This window comes from Rhinolophus sinicus, chromosome 8 (assembly GCF_057876585.1).
Source record: "Rhinolophus sinicus isolate RSI-liver-muscle chromosome 8, RSI-T2T, whole genome shotgun sequence".
In the NCBI taxonomy this organism is placed as follows: Eukaryota; Metazoa; Chordata; class Mammalia; order Chiroptera; family Rhinolophidae; genus Rhinolophus; species Rhinolophus sinicus.
The window spans coordinates 35240943-35261012 of NC_142508.1; the positions used below are offsets into that span (position 1 = coordinate 35240943).

General features: G+C 52.6%; 1 protein-coding gene across 2 annotated transcripts; it reads right to left on the bottom strand.

Moving 5' to 3' along the window:
• Window positions 1-1142: 1142 nt before the first annotated feature.
• On the bottom strand, window positions 1143-19155 carry PRKCG (protein kinase C gamma). Of its 2 annotated transcripts, XM_019715922.3 has the most exons (18): window positions 17339-19155; window positions 16943-16974; window positions 15922-16004; window positions 12456-12567; window positions 12176-12307; window positions 11509-11665; window positions 10646-10780; window positions 10300-10387; window positions 9971-10000; window positions 7917-8069; window positions 7397-7585; window positions 6402-6493; window positions 6251-6313; window positions 5983-6121; window positions 4863-4943; window positions 3674-3781; window positions 2320-2460; window positions 1143-2083 (listed from the first exon to the last, which is right to left on the bottom strand). In XM_019715922.3, the coding sequence occupies exons 1-18, from the start codon at window positions 18007-18009 to the stop codon at window positions 1892-1894; spliced, it is 2598 nt and encodes an 865-aa protein (XP_019571481.2). In that variant the 5' UTR covers window positions 18010-19155; the 3' UTR covers window positions 1143-1891. The 2 variants fall into 2 exon arrangements, with proteins under 2 accessions (XP_019571481.2, XP_088656156.1); XM_088800030.1 differs by lacking the exon at window positions 15922-16004 and having other exon boundaries at window positions 17339-17353.
• Between the last annotated feature and the right edge of the window lie 915 nt (window positions 19156-20070).

Genomic DNA, 20070 nt, shown 5'->3' on the forward strand with positions numbered 1-20070 from the left:
CCCTGAGAAGGAGAGACAGCAGGGGCAATCCTGGGGGTCCCCTGTTGGAGGACTAGGGCTCTAGCCAGGCCTGGGGCGGAGCCTGGTGTCTGGGAGGCTGGAGAAGGCAGGAGGGGGCGTCCCGGGCCGGGGTCCCCAGAGCGGCAGGCGGGCGCAGAGCTGAGCCGGGTCCTGCAGCGGCCGCGGAGCCGGGAGCCGGGCCAGCCGCCACCCCCCCACCCCTACCCCGCCGTGATGTCAGCGGGGCCACTCTTAAAGGGGCAGGCCCGCGCGCCGAGGGTCGGAACGGGGTCTGGGGGCAGCGGGCACTGAATGGGGGTACTTCTTTGGTACTGGGGAAGACAGGGAGAGCGCCAGCATTCAACTGGACCGAGTCCCGGAAACCCAAGAGGGACAAAGAGACGCCGGGCGCCCCGAGGGAGCCTGTGAAGCTTTGGGGCTCAATCCCTCCAAACACACAGACAGAGGCACAACATTGGACCAGCCTGCCCCCCTCCAGGGACTACACTTCCCATCAGCCCTGGAGATGAGGGGCCGCACTTGGGGGGAAGGGTCCGTCGCGGTGTCTGCTGGGATGTGTAGTCTATTTGCACTGTCTCTCCACTCCCCCGCACTCGCATGTGGGTCAGGGAAGGAGGCCCGGAAGACACGTCTGCCTGCTGCCTCGTCGCTAATCCTTAAGCTCATGGTTCTGGTGTTTAGGTTTCTCTGTCGAGTAGTGTCCCTCTGATCAAGTCTCCAGGTCTCTCAGTGGGAGGCTTGACTTTCATCTCCCTTCTCAGGATTTCCCAGTGTCTGGGTCTCTGTTATCTGTGAGCTTGTTTGTTGCTTTGGGTGACAATGTGGGTGCTTGTGGCTCTGTGCTCGGAGTCTCTCCTTGACCCTCTCACAGTGGTCTGTGGACATCTCCACCTTGTGCACATGTGCCCCTTGGTCCTCTCTGTGGCTCTCTCTGTTCTGCTCTCACGTTGTGGGTATCTTCTCTCCCTTTATTGTGCTCCATACTTTCCCTCTCTTTCTTTCTGCTACGCCCCTCCCCAGCCTCTGTCTCTCTCTCTCTTTGTTTCTATGTACAGTCATTGCCCCACCTCCGCACCCCCTTCCTCTTCAAGCTTAGAAGAAAACATCCAAACACCTCAGCGTCAGCATCTCAAATTTATTCTCCAGCAGCTGTGGCTGAGAGGAAAAGGCAAAGAGGAGTGGGGGGGTGGTCCCCGAGAGTGGCAGGCATGGGGGGGTTTCCGAGCAGGACTGGAGCCATGCACCTGGCAGGCGGGCAGGGATGGGTTTAGGATGGGGTAGTCTAGAACGAAAGCTGATTGAGAACAGTTGGGGAAAGGATCCTCCACACAACCCAGAAATCCATGGGGCATGGAAGAGGGCACTGAAGCACGGGGGCACAGCCTCCCACTTACTCCAGAAGGGAGAGGGAGTGGGGTAGGCGGGGCCTCAGAGGTAGGGAGTTGTCCTGGAATTCGAGTCTGGAACAGCCCACCCCATGAGACTATTTCCCAGAACAACAACAACAAAATAAAAACAAAAACAAAAAACAGAAAAAAAGAGAGGCAGAGATTCTACCAAGATGGAGTCTAGAACTCCAGGGAATAGGGGAAGGTAGTGCTGGTTCTGGAACCTGGTGGAGCAGAGTCCAGAACACCGAGATGAGTGAGAATCTAGGGCTCAGTGCAGCAGAATCTAGAGCACAGGAAGGCTCTAGAGACTGTATGGAGTTGAGAATTCCAGGAACGCTTGAGAGGGGCATCTAGCACCCAAGGGGCAGGGGCCAGAATGCTGGGGAGCAGGATCTAGAATTGGAAAGGGATGGTGAAGTGGGGCCGAGGTTGGCGCGGCGGAAAAAGCCGTGGAGACACCTAGTGGCAGTGGGTGGGAATTACATGACTGGCACAGGTGTTGTTGGGCTGATGGGGCTACGCGCATCCGGGTGCACGAAATCCGGGTTCACGTAGGTGAAGCCTTGAAAATCGGCCTGGTCGATGCTGGCCAGAACTAAGCGGTCTGGAGGGGTCAGCGCTGGCGCCGCCCGCGTGAAGAACTTGTCGAAGTTCTCACCGCTGCGGCCACACTGTGGGAAGGAAACAGGGAGGGAAACATGACGCTCTGCCGGCTCCTCAGGTGCCCAGCTCCGTCCCCCAAATCCATCGCCTATCTCCTTTGGAATCTCTGCACATCTTCGTGGCCTCTGCATCTCCCTTTAGGGGTCTCCGCAGAGGGAACCCCACCCCATCTCCTCATATAGATATTGGAGCTCCTGGGTGTCCCACCCCCAGGAACCAACGCTTTTTCTTGAAGGTGACTTACCGGGCGGGGTCTAAACGGAGGTGGGATCTCCAGCCGTTCCAGCCGCTCCCAGTCGATCCAGCGGAAAAAACCATGCGCACGGATGGTGGGTTCCCCGTCAAGACCTGAGCCCAGGCGCTTCGCTGGGTGCTTGGTTAGAAACTGTGGGGAACATAGAGAGATGAACGGATGGACAGAGCCCTGGACAGGGAGGCCCAGAGATTGAGAAAGGGAGAGAGAGACAAGGATGGAGGAACCGAGAGACACAGGCACAGAACTCCAGGAAGAGAAGAATGGGGGGACAGGGAGAGATGGGGAAGGAGAAAGGGAGAGAGGAAGAGGAAGGGAGAGAATAAATGAGAGTGGGGTAGATGAAATCCAAACCAGAGACCCAGGGACAGACAGAGAAAGAGAAAAATCAGGGGCAGAGAAACCCAGAAGGAGAGGAAGGGGACAAGGAAAAAGAGAGGGAGAGGGAGGGAGTGAGGGAGGGAACAGGGGAGAGAGGGAGGAACGGGGAGGGAGGGAAAGAGAGGGAGGGGAGGAGAGAGAGAGATTAGCGATCCAGAGAAAAGGGGGGAGGGATGCAGAGAGAGGGGGAGACCCAGAGGGCAGAGACCCAGAGAAGGTAGGAGATGGGAGGGGGGTCCAAAAAGACAGGAGAGAATCCAGAGTGTGTGTGTATGGGAATGGGGGAAGAAGGTAACAGAGACCCAGAGAGAGGGACAGAAATGGAAAAGGTGGAAAGACATCCCAAAGGACACAGAGAAAAAGGGAGAGAAAGCCCCATGATATGTAGTTGGAGACAGAGAGACAAGACAGAAATCCAGAGAGAGAGAGAGAGAGAGAGAGAGAGAGAGAGAGAATGAGTCAGAGAGACATGGAGGCAGGAGGCAGGAGTTGGACGGGACGCACAAGTGTACTGACGCCTGTCAAAAAGCTGCTATAGGCTAATCTCCTTCTCTTATGTTAACTCCATAACCCCAGAGGGAGACGAAGGCTCTCAGAGTTTCGGTGACTTGCCCAAGATCCCGCAGGAGAACAAGTGGCAGGAGTTAGGTACCCCTGACCCACCTGGTTCTGAAGAGGCAGGTCCTGACCTTCCAGCCCTTCCTGCAGTGAGCCCCTGGGGCATGGGGGCAGCAGCAGAGGATGGGACAGAGGCCATCCTTGGACTGGAGTGGCAACAGGGCAGTGAATTATTGTTATAACAAAATGTCTGTACTATGTAAACTTTTCCAGCAGATGGAAGTAAAGTGGCATGAGGAGCGGGAGCCTTTCCAATGTACACAGACACTGTGTAGGCAGCCCTGGATGGCAGCATGGGGTGCATGGGTTGTGAATCTGGATAATCTGGGAGTCAGGGGGCTCTCACCCCCTTGCAGATGGCCACGGCTTCCCGGGAAAGTGACTTGGGGTAGGTGACAGTTTGTTCCATGATGGCCTGAAACAGCTCCTCCTCGTCCTCCCCATCAAAGGGGGGCTAAGGAAATAGAGGGGATAAAGAGTCAGAGACTTGACAGACTACCTCTCCCCACCTTCCACACCCTCACTACCCACCATGAACATACCTCCCCTCCCCCCAATATCCTAGGGAAACATATGAGCAAACCACCAAAGCTTTATCTTTCTCCCTCTCAGATGCTCTGGTTTCCTATCTCAGATGCTTCCGCTCTCTGCACTTCTTTGCTGTTCTGTCTCTTTCTATCTGCTATGTAAATCAGCAGGGTGTTAATTAGGCAATATGTCATTTAAATAAAAGAGAGAAAAAAAACTGCAGGAAAAGCTGTACAAGCATTCTGGTTGGATGAGAGGCCTCCAGTCTTCTGGGGTTAGGAAGAACAACACCAAGGAAAGGATTCTTTATGTGAGTTCTGGAGATTTTTTTTATAGAGTGGAGGGGGTCCATGAACTTGGATGGGGAAGAAATGCATCTTTATTTTTTTAAATGTCTAAGTGAGATTTAGCATTCCCTTCAATTACAAATGTAGACAACAAACCACTACAGTAGTACTTGTGGCTTTATTACCAATAGAAATCACAGATATTTTCCTATCACATCAGAGTTGCAGATATCTCAAAATATCAGTCATCTCTACTTCAAGATTACTGGTAGACCTTCCTATTTACTTCCCATTCCTGTGAGATATTACTATTTAATTTATTAGCAGGAAATCACTTATATGTCCACTTACATGTCACTTAATATTTAAGCAACTGTATACATTGAAATTAAAAATTTTTAGATGGTTAAATTATATTCAATTAAATTTTTTGTTTGATAATCATATTTCAATGATTACTTTTTTTGTAATCCTATTATTTTATTTTGTGCGTTTGAAAACATTGTTCCGAGAAGGGGTCTGTGGAATCAAAAAAGGTTAAGAACCCCCAGCCTGGGAAAGATAATGCTTCAGCACCACGGACAGCGCTATGTGGGCACGACCTTCCCTAAGCTTAGCACCTCCTTAGACTATAGACATCCCTTCCTAACCTGCAGTCCTGAGATAAAGGCCACTCCGTGCTGAGTTTAGCCACGCCAGCCTCTCCCCACTTTCCCTTACCTGTCCCGCCAACATCTCATACAGCAGAACCCCAAAGGACCACCAGTCGACAGACTTCCCATAGGGCTGATAGGCAATGATCTAGCAAGGGAAGATGGAAGGCAAGGAATCGTGCTTTGTGCTTTGCAAAGACTAGGACTCCTGTGGCCTCACCCCCTGGTCACCCTACCCACTTTAAGCATTTTCAGCACAAACTTCTCCCACTCAGAATACCTTAGCCAGAGCTCCATTCTTTGGGAAATCCAGGAAACAAACTTGACCTACTTAGAACATTCCTTTGGTCCCAAATACAGATTATCTGGGGGCCAACTCACAAGTTCCACCTATCTAAAATACATAGGTAATTGGACCCTCTCTTTACAATATCAGGTGCACAGAATTAAATTTCAGAGACTAGAGATTCTTAAATCTGGATGCATTTCAGATTCATCTGGGGAACTGTTTAAAAATAGATGTTTCCAGCCCCGAAGAACTCAACCCTTAATAAGTCAGAGTCAGAGGCAGGAATGTGTGTGTATTTTTCAAAACCTTCCCAGGTAATTCTGATTAGCAGGCAGGTTTTGAAACCATTGACCTTGGTTACTCGGATACTAGCATTGAATCAACTGAAAAGATCAAGGCACCATCAACACCATCTCCTTCTTCAACTGAAAGAAGTCAGGACACACTATCTACTTATGTGCAGTCAGATCATTAGCTCTACCCTCTTCACAAAGTCAGAGCACATAATGCCCGTTTGAAATATTCAGGAGACAGCCTCCACACGCTTAGTGTTCTCGGGGGACAGGCCCCACCCAGTCAGAGTAACTGGAAATCCTCACCACCTTTTTAGAACAGTCCGGTAAAAGACCCCGTTCTCTTGGAATTCTTTGAGCTCGTCCAGCTCTTTCAGAACATTCACCCACAGGTCCCACCCACTTTGCCTATTTAGAGACCCAGCTCCACCCACTTCAAATGCTCAGCGCACAGGCCTCTCTGCACTGCTCTCCGTTAAAAAGCCCAGAACTCATGCAAAGATCCCTGGGTCAGGTCCCACGCATTACAAATGCTAGACAACCAGCCACACCCAATCAGCGGACTTGGAGCGTGGGTTGTGGTCCTGGGGAGACATTACGGTTACCTCAGGGGCTATGTAGTCTGGGGTCCCGCAGAAAGTGCGGGTAGTGGTCCCAGGGAAGACGTTCTCCTTACACATGCCAAAGTCAGTGATTTTGATGTGTCCTTCAGCATCCAGCATCACGTTGTCTAGTTTCAGGTCCCTGGGGGTGGAGGTGGGGTGGGTAGGAATTGCGGGAAGGGTAGAGTTCAACAGGCTGCAGCAGTATGTTCTAATCCCTTCCCCTCTAGGGACCTGATTTCCCTCCATTGAAAGGTCTGGGGCTGCTCACCGGTAGATGATGCCCTGATTGTGAAGGAAGAAGAGGCCGATGGCAATTTCCGCTGCGTAGAACCTGGAGGAGGAGATGGAGGGTCAGAGGTCAATGGCTGGACTCTACCTCCTTCCACCTTCCCTCCACCCTCGCCTGGACCAAGACTCACGCTGCATGGGGCTCCTTAAACTTGCCCAACTGCTGAATGTGGTACATCAAGTCACCCCCGGTGACATACTCCATCACAAAATACAGGCGATCCTGGGGGCGAGTGGGCGTGGCTTAGAGGCGAGGACACGCCCACCAGGTTTCCTATCCGAGCAGCAGCGTAGGTAGGCCTGTGAGCCCAACATTCGAAGTGGGCAGAGCTGGGTCTCTAAATGGACAGTTCCTCTCTCCAGACAAACTGAAAGGCTGGGGATCCACCCAATCAAAAACCAAGAACAAATGACCACGCCCACCGGAAGGCCCCGATGATTCTAACAAGGCCAACTCAAAATCTCCACCCGCCCCATCCCCCTACCCGGTTACTGCGAGCTACCGGTGCTCTGGTCCCACCCTCTCAGAATTGAAGTTTGAGGGCCACCATTCGCTGGAAATCCCGGGGGATCCCCAAACCTCTTTCCATACCCACTCACGGACATATGCAGTTCTGGCCACTTATTAGGAACCAAAGTCGTTCAGGCCTCACGTGCCATTAATGATGATGATGATGATATAATAATTAATAATAATAATAATAATAATAATAATATAAAAATCCAAGAAGCTGGCCAAGCCAGTTCAGAGCTCTTGGAAGTAGTCACGCCCTCTCAAACTCTGTAGGTTCTGATTCCTTGTCCCATTCTACAATTTTGGAAAACCCTTCTTTCTATGGAATCCCCCACCCAGAATCCAAAAGTGATGACCTCGTCATTCAGAGCCTAATTCTGGCCAAGACCACTCAGAAGATGTTCTTCTCCACGCACGCCTTTACTCAAAAACACCCACTCAAGACCAAGCTCGCTGGGGCCACATCCACTCAAGATCCCATCTGTCTGGCCACACCCATTCAGAGAGCATGAAGTTTTCTGGTCTTGCTGTAAACTCAGAATCCCGGAGCAGATGGCTGACCCATCGTGGGGAATGAAGCAGGGCTCCAGCCCCCACTCCCTCCTTCCTTACCGGGGTCTGGAAAGTGGAGTGGAGCTGGGTGAGAAAGTGGGGCCTGCCTCCTGGGCCTCGGCCCCCCAGGGCCAGAACGCGTTTCTCCACCAGAGTGCAGTCCACATCATCATCCTGGACGATCACGTCTTTCTTCAGGATCTTGATGGCATAGAGCTCATCAGAGCCCCTACGCTCGGCCAGCATCACCTGGGGACAGAGGCCCAAAAGGCCCATTCTGTCCTAAAAACCCCAGAGGTGCAGGTCCCTGCCCCTCCCTTTCAGGGACACAGAGAATCAGAATCCCAGGTCCTTCATCTCCCTCTCAAGGGACAGTGTGTCCTGACTTTGCCAACCACTCTCTCAGAGAAAGCAACCACATCTTTATGCCTCCCCTCTCCAGGGACCCGAACGCGCCCCATGGAATCCCTTTGGGAACTCAATAGCCTTGTGTCGCTTCCCTTTTACTTTCCCCCTAAGGACCAGAATGTGATCTCCCCCCAGATATCCTCCCCTTCCCCCAGAGCCCCAGGAAGCCAACCTTCCCAAAGCTGCCTTTTCCTAGAACCATGAGGAAGCTGAAGTCGGAGATGTGCAGACGTCCAGGGCTCGCCCCGAAGAAACAGCGCTTGGAGTCAGTGGGACTAGGGGATGGGGAAGGGATGGGAGAGGAAGAGGGACCCATCCGCACCCGCTGTGAGAAACGGGAGAGACCCCAAGATAGTCAGAGTCCCGATAAGAGTGTGCCCCTAAGAGACAGCATCCAAGAATGAAAGGGGTGGGGAGAGATGGAGAGAAAATAAAAGTTGTCCCCGCCACCCTCCTTGGCTTAAGAACTTTCTAAGACTTCCCATAGCTGGAAGATTTATTCATCATTTAACTAACCCTTAGAGAGCTAACTATATGCCATAAATCCTCTGGAAATCCCTGTTACCTCTTCCCATTTTAGAGAAGAGAAAACCGGCACAGAGACATTAAGTAACTTACCCCACGTCACAAAGTGGGTAAAAAGCAGAGCCAGAAATCAAAACCCATAAAGCCAGACTTGTGTCCCTCCTTTCTGTTTCTCCACCATCACCCAGCACATGGCTTGGAACACAAGAGGGTGTTGAGTGGATGACCATCTCAGGAGATGAGTGCTCAATGCGATTCCTGTTGCTCAATCCTCAGAGCAGACCCAGAATCTGAACACTGTTACCACTGTCCCCCTGGGCCAGGCTACCTGTTGCTCCCATCTGGTCTTCATGATAGCCTTCTTCCTCCTTCCACCTTTGCCTTCCACCATCTAGTCTCTGTACAGAGGCAGTCATCTTGTTCAAATTTAAATCATCTCAAGCCACCTCTGATACTCTCCCATCTCACTTGGTTTAAAAAGCCAAAATCCTTCCAAGGAATGACAAGACACACACACATACACACACACACTGCCACCCCACCTTCCCTCTCTGACTTTATCTCATGCTTCTCCCTCCCCCAGCCTGTGCTGAAGACACTGCTGGCCTGCCTTAGACATTGCTGACCTGCCTCAACCTCAGGGCCTTTGCACGTGCTCTTCCCTCTGTCTGGAATTCTTTTTTCTGCTATCCCCATGGCTCACTCTCGCCCCTCCCTCATATCTTTGCCACACAGTACTTTCTCAGTGAAGCCTTCTCTTCAGTAAACTGCTGTTAAAATCATAATCTTCTCCAACGGCACTCCCTATCCTCCTTAATGTTTATTTTTCTCCACATCGCTCATTGCCTTCTAACATATTATTTACTTCTTTATTTTATTTAACGTCTCCCTTCACGTGCAAGCCCCATGGGGGCAGGAATTTTTTTCTCTCTTGCTCGCTGCTATATCCCCAGTGACTAGGACCATGCCTTACCCACAGAGGGGCTCAATGAAATATTTTGTGAAAGAATAAATGAGAGAGCATTCCTTTCTTTGGCCTGAAAATCTGGTCTCCCTTTCCTTTGCCTGGGGAATCCTGTCCATCCTCCAGGACTCACCTCTCTGAGAAGCTTTCTCTGACTCTCCCGGGTGGTACCAAGTGCTTCTGGGACCTCCCCAGTGCCTGAGGCTACCTCCATTATCAAACACATGCCTTCTCATGGTGAATGTCTCTATCTGTAACTTTCCCTCACACTAGAAGAGGAGCACCCCAAGCAATGACCTGATTCTACTTCCCGAAAAGGTTCGGCTAATGTGGCACCTCCAGAAATAGGTGTTCAGTGAGTGAGTAAATGAGTGAAGGAGAGAGAGGCCACAGTGATAAATAAATAGAAAAACTCAAGAATCAATGCAGGTGTCGTCTCTTCAGGGAAGTCCCCCCAGACCATCTTCCCCCCAGGCTGGGTTAGTGCCTCCTATGCTTCTTTAGAGCTCTGGGCTCTGATTTAGCCCATCATCCAGGAATTTAAGTATCATATTTGTGACTGTGTCCCTACCTTGGGGACCTGAGAGTCAGATTCACCTAGGATTACTCAGCAAGTATAACACCTGCCACCAAGTATGTGCCCAGCCTGTGTGTGTGGAAATGAAGACAAATCAAGAGAGAGAGATACAGATCACAGGAATGAAACTGTCTCCATTCCAGGCCTCAGTTCCACTCACCTCATATAATTCCAGGGGATAGTTACAGGCCTGGGGGCGGGGGGAAAGAAAGCAAGTGTCAGAGCCCCAGAGAGGTAGAAGATTGCCCTGGAGCAGGGGGTGGGGGCCCCCAAACTCCCAAGCCAGGGTAATAGATAGGAACTTGAACTCCCATCAGACTCTGGGTCAGGAGTCCCCTAGAAAAGCAGGTGAAGGAGCCCCAGGGTCTTTTGGGAATTGTAGTCCCAGGACCAGTGAGTGAGCAACCAGTGGTGGCATTTGGGAAAGGCCAGCTCTGTACTGTGGGGAGCTGGGCTGGGCTCCCCGTGAAGAAGCCAGGGTAGGGGTACCTCAAACTTCTGGAGGAGGCTGCAGTTGTCAGCATCAGCCACTGGCACATTGTAATATTCGCCCTCCTCCTGGTTCAGTAACTTGTACCTGATATATAGACGGAGATCAGAACTTGGCAGGAGGGCAGGAGATGGGTGGGGATGGACGGACCCACGGGAGAGGCAGAGACATTAGAAGGGGGGAAAGAGACACAGATAGATACAGAGATGAAGAGAAAGAGTGAGGGAAGGAGAGAGGGGATGGGGAGAGATGCGCAGGGGGAGAGAGAATGATGGTGGCCTTGAGGGAGACCACACATAGACTGAAGTGGAGATGCAGGGGCACCTGCCCGACTCGAGCCCTCACCAGCCATCCACAGGCGCCTTGAGCAGCTCTGAGACCCCAAAAGACATGGCGCCCATGAAGTCGTTGCGGGAGGTCCGGTCCCAGTCCCACACCTCCACGCTGAGCCGGCGCTCCACGTCCCCTGGCTTCAGGTTGCTGCAGGAAGTGGGGGGGGCAGAATGAAGTGCCCAGATCCAGGCTCCCTCACTCACCATCCTTGGTGCTGAAAGAGGAAGCTAACCCAGCCAGCTGGAGTCTGTTTCCTGCTGTGTGAAGTATCTTCCCAACTCCGGTCCTCACGTAGGGGGACACTCTCCCACCTTCTGGGGCCCTAAGTAAACCTAGACAGCTCTCGCCATCTCTCTCCCTCCCTTATGCACTCTTGGCCTCTTCGCATCCCTATCTCCTGGTCTTTCTCTTCAGGTCACTCTTCTACTCTGAGTCTCTGTGCCCCTTCTCCCTCCAGTCTCTGTCCTTCTGTGTTTCTGTTAGTTTTCTTTCTCTCCCTGCCACCCTCCGACCCTCTGCTCAACCCCCATATGCACACCATTCCGGCCTGCTGTGTCTTTCTTTGGGTCTCTCTCTCTCTCTCTCTCTCTCTCTCTCCCCTCTGTCTCCCTCAAAGTGGTGGGCTTTAATGGAGATTGAATACACAGATATCTGTCTCCCAGCTTTTATATCTCCATCCCTTTCTCCCAATCACTCCATTCCCCTCTCCCTTGATCACTCCATTCCTTTGTCTCACCGCCTTTCTCTGCCCCCTTTTTGGGTTCCCTCTATCCTCCCACCTCCCACCAGCTGCTCTCTAGGGGTCTTGTGGGCCACCAGGACCCTCGAATCATCTTCTATCAGCCATCCCAGCCTCCCCTACACTGGAGGCTCACAACACAAAGGTCTCGTTCCACACAGGGTTCAGCGTGGCTTTCACTGTCCGGGTCTTCTGTTTTGTCAGGTTCCGAGGGTCTGGGATGAGCTTCAGTTTCACATAGGGGTCAGACAGACCATTGGGGTCCATTGGGATCAGATTACGGGCCTCACCAACTAAGGAAGGAGGTGAAGGAGGATAGGTTGGGTTAGATAGCATAGCCCTCCCCCAGCAGCATTAAGAATTCCAAGCTCTCAGCCGTCTGTCTCATGATCAGATGTCTTTGATGTCTTACGTGTCCAGTACCTAGAAGATAGGGCATAAAGCCCTTTTCCCAGCCGGTGACCCTGAAATCAGCCCCTTCCTCCATTAGGACCTAGAAGTCAGGACCTGGCCATATCAGCAGTGGTAAACCCGAGCCTCACTTGGAACCAGGTTTTTTCTCATGCCTCCCTCTCAAGGACCTTGACACTTCGAATGGCCATTAAGAGGCGCTGAAAGTTACAAGAGGCAAGGCTGGAGATGGAGCTGCCAGCTAGAAGGGGCGTGGCCGGGTGGTGCTCAGCTTTTGCCGGTGGGGTCAGAAGTGTGGGCGTGGCCTTCGAGAGGGCGTGGTCTTCCCGGATTGGGACAGCTCAGGTGAATTCAACCGGCCCAGCACACATGGTAAAAGGGCGGGGCCTCACCCGTGACATGGATCTCATCCGCGGTCGGAGCCCGGATTTCCAGCTGCAGGCGCCCGCGGCGCTCGGTGTGGTCCACGCCGCAAAGAGAGGGCACACTGCGCACACAGCGCCGGTGCACGTTCATCTCGCAGCCTCGGGAGACAAAACTGGGGTTAGCGCTTCAGGCCCCGCTCCAAACCCCAGACTCCATCCCCCGGCATTTCCCCAAACCTAGACAATGTGCTTTTGAAAGGGCCCCAGATGCGCCAAGTTCTGGCTTGAGCAGCGAGTGTAGACTCACAGGAGCATTTCATGCCCTGGTGTACCAGCCCGTAAAGGAGGGAGCCACAGTGGTCGCAGAAGGTGGGGCTGCTGTAGCTGTGTAGACGGAACTTGTGCTTGTTCCGGGGATCCTGGGGGCAGACAGGAGTCGGTCAAAGGGGGCGCCAGGGGTGTCCTAGAACCCTGGGAGTCAGCCCTCTGAACTCTTCCTCCTTCCGCTTTGCTCTCCCGATCTTCCTGATGTTCCACCTCACTCATTCACTCTACTGTATTTATTGAGCATCTACTGTGTGCCAGACACTGTTCTGGGTGCAGGGACCCAGCAGTGAATAAAACAAAAAAACAAAAAAAAACTGTCCGCATGGAGTTTGCTTTCTGGCGGAGGGAGACAGAAAATAAACATGATAAATAAAATGTTATATGATGGATGGTAAGAGGTGCTCTGGAGAAAAATGAAGCAGGAAAGGGGACTGTGGGGGGGGGGGCTGAAATCTGAAATAGAGTGGTCAATCAGGGACAGCATCACTAACAAGGTGGCATTTGGGAAGAACCTTATGGGAGGTGGGGGCTTCCAACATCTATAGCCCCTGCATCCCCACCTCCCACAAGCTGTTCTTTGAGGACTTCTGGGCCACCATGAACCACAGATCGCTCACTGTCAGCCACTGTCAATGTCTGCCCACTGATGATCTGCCTTCTCCCAGCCCCTGGTGGGATGGAGAATCTGACCTCTGTTATACAGCCGTAGGCATTGTAAATTAAAACCACACAGCAGGGCCTAGCATTAAATGTGCTCAGTACTGTTACTCTTACTGCTGTGGTTATTATTAGTGATTTTATTGCAGTCCCCACATAGCCCTGCGTTTAAATATGAGCGAGGCTATTTCCCAGCTGTGTGATTTGGGGCAAGTTCATGCCCAATTTTGAGACTCAGTGTCCTCCTCTGCCCAGTGGAAATAAACAATCTATATCGTGAAGCAATGCTAACTGTCCAGAGTCCAATTAAGCAAGAATTTAGGGCACCAGTAAAGCACTCCTCCCTCCACCTTTGGCAAGGTCTGAGTTTTAAATCATTTGATATTTGCCTTTCGTGAAGAATGCATTGCAAGTTATCCTAGGGTGAAAATTCAGGACACTCTTAGGCTTTTATTTATTTGGCAGTTTAGTGAGGGTCCTATTTTGAATGATACTTGGGTGGCAGAAGGATGTTGGTAGTTGCCATGATCTCTTTCAATGCTCTGGACTTCTAAAGGTGTTCAACTGAAGGTTCCTGCCTCATGGAATGAGACACTGTATGAAAGCCCTCAGCAAGATACCTGGTACACAACTGCTCCAGGGATAGAAGCTGTTACTATTATTCTCAAGGTGAAAGTCATGATTAAAAAGGAGACAGTCCTGGGGCTCCAATTAGCTCGATCAGAGTCCAAATTTTGACTCTGCCCACTACCCAGCTGTGTGGGCTCACCCCACCCATTCCAGAGACCCAGGTTTCCTCCCTGTAAGATGAGGGCTGTGAGCCCTCCCTGCATGGGATCTGAAGACTAAATGAAACCATGCTTGTAAGCCCTTAGCACTTCTTAAGCCCTTGATCCATGTTACTTACAAGATCAAAAGCATTAAGAATAAAAAAAGAAGTCAGACTGATGTAGAGGAAAGACCACCTCTTTACTAATTCACCTCTGCTTCCTCATCGGTAATAGTGTAACAATTTTAACCATGATAATAATTAATAATTTGTCTGTTGCCATTTGCCAGGTATAGTCCCAAGTATTTAATTCATTTAGTTCTCAAAACAATCCTATAAGGTGGGCATGGTTATCCACTTCATTTTAGAGGTGATGAACTCAAGAATTGCCGAGAGGTAAGCTAACTGGAGGAAGGTCATAGAACCAGTTGGTGGGGCTGGGATTCAAGCCCAGGTGTTCTGGCTTAGGAGCCACTGGTCATGAGGACAGAATCAGTCCCTACCGGATTCAATCGTATACTGCCTTCACCATACCTGGTGAGTGTATGCAATGAACACTGGATAAATCAGAACTAGCACTGGTAGTGGAGGTGGGCAGGTGAGGCAGCTAGTCAATAATATATACAGGCACTGGCAGGCAGTGATGCTCAATATGTATTCTATGGTCACATTCTCCATGTAAACTTCAATTTTCTTCACCTGACAAGCTGGCAAAATTACTCATAAGCTTCTGTGGTGCCATCTCTGTCTCTTTCTCTCTCTGCTTCTTTCTTCATCTACTAATCATTACTAATCATAAAACCATCTCCAACCCTGTGTCAAAACCTGAGCTACACTCTTAACCTACCTGACTTCATCGAACTGTCAAAACAGACCTAGGATGTCTAGATTTATGCTGCCCAATACTGTAGCCACTAACCACACATGGCTATTAAATTTAAATCAATTCAGATTCAAAGGAATTTAGATTTACCTGCCTCAGTCACAGTGGCCCCTTTCACATGCTCACTAGCTGTGTGACTGGTAGCTTCCATATTGGACAGGCAGATACGGAATATTTCCATCACAGAACCAATAGGTGGTGGGGCTGAGATTCGAGCCCAGGGGTGGCTCTATCGGTCAACACTAGACTGTCAGCCCCACTTCATAGGGGAGGTACTGGTGAGGGGAACTGAGGTTCAGAGAAAAGAGCCCCACAGCCAGACAGAAAGTGAAGGAAGGATCAGTGATGGGCTATTTCTGTAAGCCCCTGATGTAGGGGAGCAGGGAGGCAGACAATTGTATGTATGTGTGTGTGTGCACATAAGAAAACTGTATATGAATATGTGTGTGCACATGAGGAACTGTAAATACACGTGTATGTGTGCACATGGGGATCTGTATATGCACGTGTGTGTGTGCATGTGTATTACAGGATCTCTCTGGGCCTCCCTTTCTGAGCACCTCAGCTGTTCTCCATATCCACCATTTCCTATTCTAGTCTCTCTCCAGATATCTGCACCTCTGAGTGTCTCTGTCTTACCTCTCTATCTCTCTCAATCTCTCCGGGTCCCCTTTTCCTTCCTCCTGTGTTGCCGTCTCAGTGCCATTCCTCTCTCTCTCTCTCTCTCTCTCTCTCTCTCTCTCTCTCTCTCTCTCTCTCTCTCTCAGATTCCCTCTCATCTTATCTCAGGATCTCAGTGTCTGCATCAATATTTCTCTCTCTCTCTGTTCCTCAGCTCTCAGTTTTTAAATCTCTTGAGCACTGGTATACAGCCCACCCCCTCCAGTGCTGGTCTTTGGTCCTCCTCACCCTGCCTCCTCTCTGTCCCCCACCTGTGCTCCCATCCTCTCTCAGTCTCCTCTGATTCCCCCTTTCCAGGCCAAGGGCAGGGAATCTGGGCCAGACTAGCTCCCCTTATCTCTCCAGCCCCCCTCCCCTCCCAGCCTTAAAAATAGCAGGAGAAATTGGGACGGACGCAGAGGGGGTGAGGGCGGGGGCCCGGCTTGAGGAGGAAGAACCAGGTGTCCGGGCACTCACGTCTGTCTGGGGGCCCTTCCCAGCGCCTGGACACTCGAAGGTCACAAATTCGTGGCATCGTCGATGAACCACAAAGCTGCAGACTGAAGGTGAGAACCATAGAGACACAGAGACAGAGAGACCCCAATGGACAGAAAATCAGAAAGAGAGACCACTGACAGAGAGAAAAATAGAGAGTGACGCTGATATACAGAGAGTTCAGTTGAGAGAAAATCAAAGGAGAGGTTTTACGTGCAGACCAAGAAAGAGAGAAAGAAAAAAGACAAACCAGGAGATGAAATTTAAGAGAGGGACCCTACGACAGAAACAGAGATGCAGAGAGTCACAGAGAGCCCAGTGCATACACACAGCCAAAGGGAAACAGAAAAAATAGGATCCCACTGACAGACACAGGCCTGCAGACAGAGACAAGAAAGCCAGAAGGAAAGAGGCAGGCAGAAGAAAAGAGAAAACACAGAGCGAAATCCTCCGACAGAGAGCAGCAACTTGGGCAGAAGTGAGTCTGGGGGCGCTGCTGCCGGCCACCACCCTCCCTGACTCACTCTGTTCTCAGCAGTAGCAGCTGGTGCTTTAGGACTCAACCCCCTCTCCCGTCCCCCATAACTGCTGGCCCCCCTCCTTGGCCCCACCCGCCCATCAGTGACCCCACCCCGCCTGCCCCTGCCTAGGACGGTTGATGTTGTCATGGTGATGGCAGCCTGGGGGGGCTCTGACTTTGCATCTTCAGCCCCCCCTCCAGCTCCCCTTTTCCAAAGCTCCCTGTTCCCATGGCAACAGATTCTCCAAATATCTGTCCCCACCTGGAGCTGGCCAAGGGAGGGGCCCCCAGCACCACCTCCGCGGTGGCCCCACCATCAGAGCTCCCTCCCCACCACAGGCTGTGTCTCTGCCACACCCCCCGCCCCGGGCTCCCCCGCGCCTCTCTGGGGACCAGAGAACACGTGTGTCAAACAGCCTCAGCTCTGGGGCCCCAGCCTCCACCCTCCTGAGGGTCCCAGGAGTCCAGGTCCCCAGCTCTTACCTTGACATTGCAGGCCCTGCTTTCCAATTCCCCTGCAAGAGTCAAGGATCTGAGGTCAGATCTAAGGTCAGTGCACAAAAGGGTACCTGGACCCCCTCACATAGTAGGCCTCTGACCCTCCTCCCCGCAGGAGCCAGGAGTCTAAGCCTAAGCCGCCCCCTCTTTCTAGAATCAAAAAAATTCTGGCCCCTAGCCCATCTTCTCTCAGACCCAGCATCCCAGGACCCCCAACCCCTCCTCCCTCCGACTCAGGAGCCCAAGCTCTCAGCCCCCTCCTACCCTAGGACCAGGAGCCAGGACTACAGCCCCCTCTTTCCTCCTTACTCAGGGATCTGGTGTGACAGGGGTCTCTACTCTAGTCCCCTCATCCCGCAGTCCCCTACCCCCTTCCCTCACCAGATGAAGTCGGTGCAGTGGCTGCAGAAGGTTGGCTGCTTGAAGAAGCGAGCGGTGAACTTGTGGCTCTTGACTTCGTGAACCACCTTCTGCCTCAGAGCTCCCTTTCTGCAAAATAGGGGCCGGGGGCCCCCCTCTGAATCGCCTCCGCCGGGGCCCAGGCCTGCCATGGCCCCAGGAACGTCGCAGGGACCAGGATCCTGCCTTTCTGGGGGAACAGGTGGAAAGGCGAGGAGCCGGAGACTTGGGAGAAAAGCGGAGGCACGGGGAGAGCCCGAGGAGGGGAGGGGAGGCGCGAGGCACCTCCAGGAGTGAGCGCTCGGGGCAAGCAGGGGGCCCCCCGGGAGGATCAGGGGGTGCGGGCGAGTAGGGCGCAGAGCCGAGGGCAGTGGCCGGAGCAGCCGGAGGCACGGGCGGTGGCGGTAGGAGCTCCGGCTCCAGCACCTGCTGAAATGTGGGAGCCCCGGGTGGGGGGGAGGCGTTGCCATGACGACCAAGGGGCGGGGTTTCGGCTTAAAGGCGTCCCCCTCCCTGAACAGGAGACGAATGCCTTCTCCCAACGCCCCCCATATATACGCACACCCCCTCCGCGGGGGCTGGCTGGAGGGAGGGGGCATCTTCCGAGCCGTGCTTCCCCCCCACTCAAATCTGTCGCCGGGACCGCTTTCCATCCCCCCTCGGGTGCCTGGATGGCTCCTGATAACCCACTGAGACTCCACTCGGATCTCTGTCTCTGACTGTGTCACTCAGTTTCAACCCACAAACTTTGTATTAGGTGCTGGTTTCCACTGGTGAACTGGGAGACTTGGTGTCTCACTTTCTTGGCTGCCGGCTTCCACCCGAGTCTTGACTTCACTCTCCGAGCTTCTGTGAATTTCTATGGCTATATCTCCCTCTGGGGTTTTCTGTCTCTTTTCCTCTCCGTGGATTCCTGGCGCTCCTGCTCTATCTCTGTTTCTGTCTCTGGGTGGATGGGTTTTCCTTTCCTTGTCTCTGATAATTTCTTTTTCTCTGTGTGTCTCACTCATCTTGTGACTCTCTCTCTGGGTCTTGGTGTCACTACGCTTTTCTAGGTCTTGGTGTCTCCCTCTTTTTGGGCTTCTCTCTAAATCCTGCGGTTTCTCCCTCTCCCCGTGTCCCCGTCTTTGTAAATGCTTCTGTCTCTCTCTCCTTTCTGTCTCTGCGACTCTCTCTCTTTCTCTCTCGCTGTGATTCTCTCTCTGTCTCTCGCTCCATCTCTCTCTTTCCCTGTCTGTTTCTCTCTCTACCTCCTCTTCTCTCTCTTTCTGTCTCTCCAGGGATGTCTCTCTCTAAACTCTAAATCCTTGCTGTCTTTCCTCTCTCTCCGTTTGTAAATGCTTTCTCTGTCTCTGTGAATCTCTCTGTTCGTGCTTGCCTCTTCCTCCCAAGCTCTCTGTGCCTGTCCCTCTCCCGAACCACCCTCTCCCTCTGTGGCTGGGGGGTCTCTCTCCCTCTCCCCCATCTTTGTCCCTTTCTCAGCCATTCTATTTGTCTGACTCTCCTTCTCTCCATGTCTTTCTGTGATTCAGTCCCTGTCCTTCTCTGGCTCTGGAGTTCTCTGTCTGCGAATCGGTCCGGGGGTTGGGAGGATCTCTTCGAACGTCGGCCCGATGAGTCTCCTTCTGTCGCCCCTCCGTCGCTCCACCGGTGCCTCTGCCCCTCTTGGCCGCGCTCCGCCTCCCCTAGCTCCGGAGCGCTTGCCAATCCTCGCTCCAGGAGACCCGTTTTGTTGCCAAAGGCAACCACGGCCCTTCCCGGGCTGCAAGGCGCTCGTCCCTCCTGGGACTTGTTGTCCCAGCCTGCGGACCGCCCGTTCCCGTGACGTGGCCGAGAACTCCCTCTCCCGGCATGCCCCGCGAGGCGGGGTACGGCGCTGAGGCGACTCCTGAGTATTAGGGACGCCCACCGCACTTTCTCCCGGACTCTTTAGAAGCGGGTGGGGCTACCGGAAGTCGAAGAGGAGGTGGGGGAGTGTTCTCTTAACCCCCCCCCCCCAAAATGGGGTGCTCTGGCCTTCCAGCCACCTCCAGGCGTCCGCCGTGGGCCAGAGCAGATAGAGAACGTGGGTGGCCCCCGCCCCGAAAACGGATCTTGGAATCCCACCGCGCTGTTCAGCGCTCCTGCGGTTTCTTCCCTAGTTAGCAACGTTTCGCCGGATTCTGGGGCAGGATTCTCTGGTGCCTGCCAGAAGAGGTTCAAGCAAGGGATGGGGTGGGAGAGAACCCCAGCAGCAGAAGGACAGGGAGGAGACGCCCTTTAAGGAAGCAGGGGTTGGTGGTCAGAATTCTGGATGGACACTGCAGAGATCAGTGACTATTCCTCACCAAAATGGAGTGCTTGCCTGCCCTGCGTAGTTAGCCCTTCCCCTCTTCCGGCTGAACCCTTCCCTCCCTTGAATTCTTTTTCCCAACTGCTTTAGTGGGTGTGAATGCAGAAAATGGTCTGCATGATCCCGGAATTTCCCTGGATTTATATATTTATGATTCTCCTCAGGCTGAAGAACCGGGCAAGGTGATCTGTGGAACAGACTCATTTCAGGAGTAATTCATTTGATCTTTTATCAAGGTCTATTGACCAGGTGTGACAGGGAGCTTAGAACCGAGAGTGGGAATGTAGGCAGGGTCGGATCCTGAAGGCCTTGAACAGCTGTCTGAGGGGCTTTGGTATTATCTATAGGCAAGGTGGAGTGGGGTATGGAAGGATGTGAGCAG